We start from the raw sequence: 7,675 nt of genomic DNA, 5'->3' as shown, positions 1-7,675 counted from the left end.
CGCCCCCCCGCACCTGGGCTGAAATGCCCAGCCTGGCACAAAGCCTGTGAGCCCCCGCGAATTCAAACAGAACCTGGTGGTCTGCAGCAGCAAGAACCATCTGCTGTCCACTGCATATCCAGTGGGCAAAGGACACCTTGTGTGGAAAACCGCTGAGGTTCCTTTTTAATGTCGTTCCTACGTATTAGCAGGCAATTGTGTTGGCATCAGTCCTTACGCACTTCCAAAAATGTTCAGGAATCGTATAAAGCACTCCAAAGAGGCAATGGGGAGGTGTCTGTTACAACTGAAATAAATTCCTAGCCAATTCTTTCGGAAGACCAAATGGTCTTTGTAAATCTACGTTATACAGATAACATGGACTCCTACCTACATCGGTTATTTGCCCCAGCCTTGGAATGCTCCTTCAGGATAAGCTGTGGATGGGCTGTGTGTCACAGGGCTCTGAGTCACTGCTTACTGACAGATACAGGCACAGAAAGGACAACAGGAGGCATTTAGAGCTGCAAGGCTGTGCGGGAGCAAAAGTTCAGGGATCGAATCTGTCACCTGCTGGAGGGTGGAGCAGTTTCTAGGAGGTGCCATGCATTTACAGCAGTTGGGATGTGCTGGTCAGGACTCTGTAACTGCTGCCAGAGGAAATGTAAACACCTGAGGATACCTGAGAGGTGATGGCTGATACTGACTGCGAAGGAATGTTCTTAAGAAAGCTGTGTTGTGTTAATGTTTACACTTTTTATTTTCCTACAAGTGACCGAACTCCTTGGGCTTATCTGCACTAAGCCATACTAAGCCTCATCTTTCAAAGACTCAGCCCCTTCACTGGATTGTCTGCAGCATTCATCTGCTATCTACTGGTATAGACAAAGGTATGCAAACAGAAAGGGTAAATACAAACCCTCACAGCTGTAGCTTTTGCTTCTGGAGAACACAGGATGTTTAGAGATCAGACGAGCAATTTAAGTTCCCCATTGTCAAAGAGGGCTGGAAATTGTAGCATGGAGGAAGCCCAACCTTCTACTCCAATGCTCCAATTGTAGGAGCCATCCCACCACATCTCTGTGACCAATGATGTCACAGCCACAAAGGCATGTACATGTCTCTAGTTCTTCTTGCTTGTTCCCCATACTACGTGTGTTGGTGTACAGGCACTTGAGCTGGGCCCTGGGTACAGCTGACTCTAGATGGAGCATCTAGAATGCCTTTGCCTTGCTCCAGGCATCCATTATAGGTGTTGGCATCCAGCTGGCAGGATGGATAGGTGCCTAGTTTAAAGCTCTCTTAACTACTCTGGCAAGGCACCGAGTGAGGATACGTTCTCCCCTCTTTGTGAGATGTACCCCATGAGCCCCCACTAGCCCAGGCTTGCCAGGGTGAACCCTGGGGTCTGAGGAACCAAACCCCCAGCTGTGGCACCACTGCTCCAACCATTTGTAATGGCTTCAAAGTGAAGGAGGGGAAGTTTAGGTTAGGGATTAGGAAGAATTTTTCCCTGTGAGGGTGGTGAGACACTGGCACAGGTTGCCCAGGGAGGCTGTGGCTGCCCCAGCCCTGGCAGTGTTCACAGCCAGGTTGGATGAGCCTTGAGCAACCTGCTCTGCTGGGAGGTGTCCCTGCCCAGGGCAGGGGTTGGGGTTGGATGATCTGTAAGGTCCATTCCAACCCCTAAATTCTATGATTCTATGATTTGTTGCCCTGCCACATTTGGTTGGTCATTTTGAGCCCTTCTCCTGTGGCCTAACAGTGCTGAGAAATACTTGCATTTAGATTTTTGTAATTTTGTAAGAATAAAAAATGAATGATTTCCCTTAGAAAAATGATCTTCCCATTAATCCCCACTACCTCAGCAGGACCATGCTAGTGTCTGGCATTTTTTTCCATCCAGTTTGCAAGAACAGCCACACATGAATCTGACTGCCTCTAACAACCCAAATTCTAGCATGAAATAATGGCAACTAAAGAGAGCCACAATATACAAATTAGTTTTACTCATATAGAAAGGATTCCTTCACAAACAGACATTTCAATAGGGCTAATGCAAAGGTGTGCAGTATTTTGATGTAATCTGGCACTAGTCAGAGCACACGTTAGCTAAACCATAACGTACTACTTTGCAGGTGGCTGTTTGTCTCTAGGGTTTGTTTTTTCCCATGTCTTCTGTGTAAGAATCCAACTACACAGAACAGTGATTCTCAAAGACTAAGACTTGCCAAGCCTACTCAGGTACAAGGTGCTCCTTCAATGCCAATAATCAGCAGAGCTGTCAGTGCAGTGCATTGCCAGCACCTGGTGACCTGTTCTGCTGCTGGGAAGGAAAGAAGAAAGGCAGCACAGAAACTTCAGCACTTACAGGGCAAAAGTGTTTGCTCTAAAACAAACAAACAAAAAGGTTTTCAGAGCCTACACAGATTAACACAGTGGGACACAATTTCACTGGTTCTAAGCAAAGTTAGCAGTTACCAGTACTATTTATTTGCCTCCAAACTACAGAAGCTTGAAATCCACAGGCTTTTCTGGACATGTTCAGGTGAACTCTGTAAGTAACTGTAAAGTCATGGCATTTGTATGATGCTCAGCAGACACAGAGGAAGAGATGTGCACATCAACAATATTTGTATTTTATTTTTCATTTAAAGTGACCTCTGTGTGGCAGTTATACAGCTCTAGCCAGACCCAGACATTTAAAGTTACTCACAGTACAAGGCTGTGTTTTAGCTTTTCGTCAAACCATTCCAGCTCTGCAGCTTGCAGCAGTAGGATAAAAATATTAGGAAAAAAACCCAACAGATCTTTATTAGACTTCCTATAATAAACAAAGTCTTCCTGAATGACATCAAAACATATCTTAAGGAAAAAAGTGGTTTTCTTCTGGCACAGTTTCATTTTTAAAAAATTATTAATAATATCCACCAGTACACCTGCCACCCTCAGAACCAGAAGGCAGCATGTCACCAAACAAGTCCGTACAATTATTTACATCTTTTCACATCTTAGACAGTTCCATTTTCAATGCTGGATCTGTTAACTGGAGGCTCAACAATCAGTCTTGGCTCTATCAGCGCATCCCAACTTTCAGTTATCTGAAAACAAACCAGACACACTTAGCAGGCACCAGCTACTCCAGCACATGCAATTTCCCTTCTACTGGGCTTTGTCTATGCCTAAACAACAGCACAACTGAACAAAGCTCACAGCTCCCTCCTGTGCTTCACTGATCTGCTTGATGAATCTCAACGTGCCTGACATCCTGGGTAAGGACAGATGCAGGTAGGAACAACAGTACATGAAATGAATAACCTTGTAAGAAGAGATACTCTATGAGACATGTTGTTTATTTTATTAGCCAAAACAAGTGTTGCACAGTTTGATGACTGTTTTTGACCCCAGTTAACTGAGTAATGTGAAAGTGATGCTTATCTTGTATTCATGCACATTCTTGCTAGAAAGGAACAATTACTTTTGCTCCCATGTATTTTAATGAGATGCATTACTAAAAAGGGAATCTCACAGAGATGAACAGAGCCATAAAGCAGGGCAGGTATCAGCTATGTGGCACTTGTAACAGGTTCAGAACAGGACCCACATACCTTGGTATCCTGAGGCACTGCATACTCGATCAGCTCCACTCCATCTGCAGACTGGTACACCAGATCAAACTTCCCTGGCTCCTTAGCACCTTAAAAACCAACCAAACAACTCAATTAACTGTAAACCAAAAGAACTTGAAATCTTTACCATGAAAGCCAATCAAAGCCAGTCTGGGTTTGGCTTTGTGGTGGGTTTTTTCAGCTGTCTGGTTTGTAACTAACGAAAAATCTGAGGTAGAACTGAATAGTACACACCACAATTAAGGCAATTATCCACTATGACTACACACATGAAAAAGTCACCAATACATTGACAAAATTTGAGAGAACAAGCTCATATGACAATTCATTAATTCTGGATTAAATGGGAACATTCAGCCTCAGAGAGCTCCATCACTTCATGTCTCGGGAGTTGTACCTGGTCACTGCAGGGACTCATTCCACAGCCACTGCAGACAGTGGCTGCACTGACCTGCAAAGAACTGGTATTATGATCTCCCATTTTCTCTGTATTCCACGTAATGATTTAATTTTTTTTCAGGAAATGAAATCATGGTAGAGGTGAGTTACTGACCACTCACACTTCCGTAAACAGCCATGAGCACCTTCAGTACCACTAGCTAGGGTCAGAAGTCCTGCAGGGACACAGAGCTCTTGGGGAGGGAGTGAACAGGGGAGAGGAGGGGTGTGCTGCAAGGATCCAAGGAAACTGGGAATACTCCTGCAAGGTGAAAGGTGCTTGGACTAGCTGTTTTGCACCTGATGCACACGACCACGAGCCCCTGGTGTCCCGGGTACCTACACGGTCCTGCTGGCGCCGAAAGGATCTCCAGCTCAACCTGGTTTTGATCAGCATTCCAACTGAGGATTTTTGCCTCCTGCATAAAGCAACAGGAATCAGGTAAGACACACTTCAGTACGGGATAACTATTCCATATTTACAACCACTTTGATTACTGTTAGAGGAAGTGTGTTTGGCTAGCAGGTGTTCCTGTCTCTATGTATAAAGTCTGCAGAGAATTAAAGATCAGCAATCTGTAGCTACTGGCATCAATAAACCAAAGCTACTTATTGTCACAGACTTTATGGTTTAAATCAGTACTTACCCAATCACCAAGTTATTTGAAGTAGCTCCAAAATTTTACTTGTACCAGTTTCAAGAACTTGGCTTGATTTCAACTCACAGCAGACTCAAATCCAACTACACTGGACTACCTGAAGATCTGCACTTATTGTCATCGCTAAAATATTAATGATCATTAATAATGTTTGCAGTTTGAGGAGTTTGTTCAATAACTGCTACATCTTTCGAATTTTCAATTGGTTTTGGCTTTTAGAGTTTTCATTTTTACTGCTGCACCAGGAACAGCCACCTGGATGCAAAGAAAGACACTACACAACCACCCCTGACCTATAGTAGTCCTGTGAGTGAACTAAGGGAGGAGAGAAAACCAGTACCTTATAGTCTGAAACTTCAGGACTGTAATTTTCAGTTAGTTCCAAGCGCTGTTGAAACAAATACAAGTAACAAATTAGAACTTGTCCCAATCTTTGATGATTCCACCTATACCCACACAGAGTTTCTTCAGCAAGAGAGTGCAAGAGCTGAGTCTCCCACTCTTGGATCCTGATGCCAATCACAGTTCCAGGCAGACTTTCAGGACTCAGTGCTCTGAAGGCTTTTCGTTCAGATCAGGCCATGTGAGGAGATCAGGGAGATGGATCCCAGTCTCCTCAACTGCAGTGATTTTGTTTTCATTCACTTTTTTATTATGCACTGAAGTGTAATTATTTGTACTCTCCACCAAAATGACAGTGGAAATATTTCTTTGTATCACACAAATGCAGAAAGTCTGAAGAAATGCATTTAACTTACACACATGCCCCAAACCTTTGTCAAAATCAAAGTCAAGCTTTACAGCAAGAGATTTTTTAGAGCCAACAACAGAAACCTTAAGAGCTTCTGTTGCATGGGAAACTATTAGGTCAGAAACTTAGTGGCCCAAATGAAGCAATTCAGTATTTTCATTCACAGTAACAGTCAGTATTTCCAGAGTTCTTTACCTTAAAGGCAATCCTTTCTCCCACTTGGGGTGGAGCAGCTAGAAGAGGTAACACACTATAGTCTCTCTTGGGAGTCTCCACAGCATTCTGTGAAGCAAAAAGTAACTCACTGATTTCATTACTGCATTGATAAAACCAGAAGCAATGTTCATGTTGTACAGATTGTAAGAAGTTCTGAGCAGGGTAAGGTACATATCCAAATGCTTTGAGATATACACTACAATCACTGAAACACTGTTTCACGAACACTTCCTCAGGCTGACAAATGGAGATACAGTAAATAACAAATTTACTAAGATCAACCCTTATGTTACTGACCTCTTTCTGCTTTCACAAACTACTCTCATCCTGCAGGCATCTTGTGCAGCTAAAGCTGCAAGAGAAAGGTGACCTCTGACTGCACAAGTCACTCACCTGGACAAGAACAGAAGTGTCTGTCACAGCTTCATTTATCTGCCTCTGTTTCTGGCCTTCACAGCTGTAGTTATAGAAGAAGCCAAGGTTTGCTCCTCTCCCACGGCCTTGGCCCCTAATCATCCCACGACACCCACGGCCCCTAGGTCCTCTCCAGAAGTTCTCTCCTGCTCCATGCCCCCTTCCACGACCTGGGCTGGCAAGTGGTCCTTGGACACTGCTTGGCAACTGTTTAACATTGTTTATGATTATAGAATTACTCACTCCAGCATCTGCTGCAGATCTTTTAACAAGAGGTGTGTCTGAATCTGAACTGTCAGACTCTGAAGAGGAGCTCTTTGCTTTGAGAGCCTTGGTACTGGCTTTTACTGCTGCCACGTTGTTAGGCAGTGACTTTTCCTTTGTAGTGCTGTCTTGTGCTGGTGTCACCTTCTCATCCTCTGTGCTCGAGTCAGAATCTGAACTAGAGGACTCGGATTTTTTAACATTTTTACTAACTGCAGTTTTAGTCTTTTCAGTGTTAGACTTCACAGTCACTTTACTAGAAGCAACAGTTTTCACGTGAGAATTTGCAGCAGCTTGGGATTTGTCTTTGGGAAGCATTGCCACTACAGGTTTATGGGAAGATTTATTTTGCTTTATGCCTATGTCACTGCTGTCACTGTCAGATGATGTGCTGGAGGAATCTGAAGTTCCTACGTCTGTTTTTCTGGACTGTGCTGTGATCTTTTTGGTGCTATTTGTACCAGAGTTTAGAGAAATGCTCTCATTTGCCTGTTCTAACGCCATCCTTGCTGCAGCAGCCTTTGTCTGCTGTTTATCCTTCTGTTTTGTTGCCAGCTGTTTCTCCCTCTCTGTTTTTTTAAGCTTTTTAGAATGGGCAGGAGAGCTCTCTTCCTTACCTTCTGTGTGTTTATTTCTTCCACTAACTTCTTCCTTTCTTTTCCTTTTCGTGTACCTTTTTTGAGAGCCCCAAGTATCTACAGAGGCCTCTTCCCTACAAGAGGAATACTCAGCATTATGCTTTTTTTTTTTCTTTTCCCTTTTATGCCTGTCTTCATTTCTAGACAACTCTTCCTCATCCTGCTTTCGTCTGTGCCTTTTTTTGTCTTCTTTTGTTGCACTGGTAAAATCATCTATCTCTTCATAATCATCTGCAACTACCTCTTCCAATTTTACTCTGTGAAAAAAAAACCAAAAGCCACTGTTCAGCACAACGAACGTTATTTCCTACACATCAGCAGCTCAGGCAAGCAAGGATGCTCTGCCTGTGCTCGGGACAGTCTGGGGCTGTGACAGGCAGTGTTCGGGGGCATTTCCAACCCCCTGTGGCTCCCTCCAACACTTTCAGACGTCCTGGCGTTTCTCAGATGTTGGGAATCGATGTCCATGGGCACTTGGCACTCCAGGGGAGAACCCTGGGAGGGCTCCCTGGGGAGGCCCTGGCTCTGTACTCAGGCCTGCGAGGGGACTCCCCCCGGACACCTGGCGCCGCTCTCTCACCCAGGTCTGGCCCCGGCCCGTCCCATGCCATCCCGTCCCCATCCCATCTCCATTCCCATCCTGTCCTGTCTCCATCCTACCTATCCCCATCCCAACCCCACTCCTGC

The 7,675-nt window shown here is 44.5% G+C and overlaps 1 protein-coding gene across 1 annotated transcript; it reads right to left on the bottom strand.

Moving 5' to 3' along the window:
• Positions 1–2,990: 2,990 nt before the first annotated feature.
• COIL (coilin) lies at positions 2,991–7,245 on the bottom strand (the record flags this gene model as incomplete). Its single annotated transcript, XM_009078660.1, has 6 exons — positions 2,991–3,080; positions 3,588–3,676; positions 4,390–4,465; positions 5,046–5,093; positions 5,652–5,738; positions 6,066–7,245. Coding segments are annotated over 6 exons (1,570 nt in total), but the record flags the coding sequence as incomplete, so codon positions are not given.
• Between the last annotated feature and the right edge of the window lie 430 nt (positions 7,246–7,675).

Source organism: Acanthisitta chloris, unplaced genomic scaffold (genome assembly GCF_000695815.1).
Source record: "Acanthisitta chloris isolate BGI_N310 unplaced genomic scaffold, ASM69581v1 Scaffold43967, whole genome shotgun sequence".
NCBI classification, from domain to species: Eukaryota; Metazoa; Chordata; class Aves; order Passeriformes; family Acanthisittidae; genus Acanthisitta; species Acanthisitta chloris.
The sequence above is the reverse complement of the archived record's forward strand: the minus strand, read 5'-3'. Positions and strand labels throughout refer to the sequence as shown.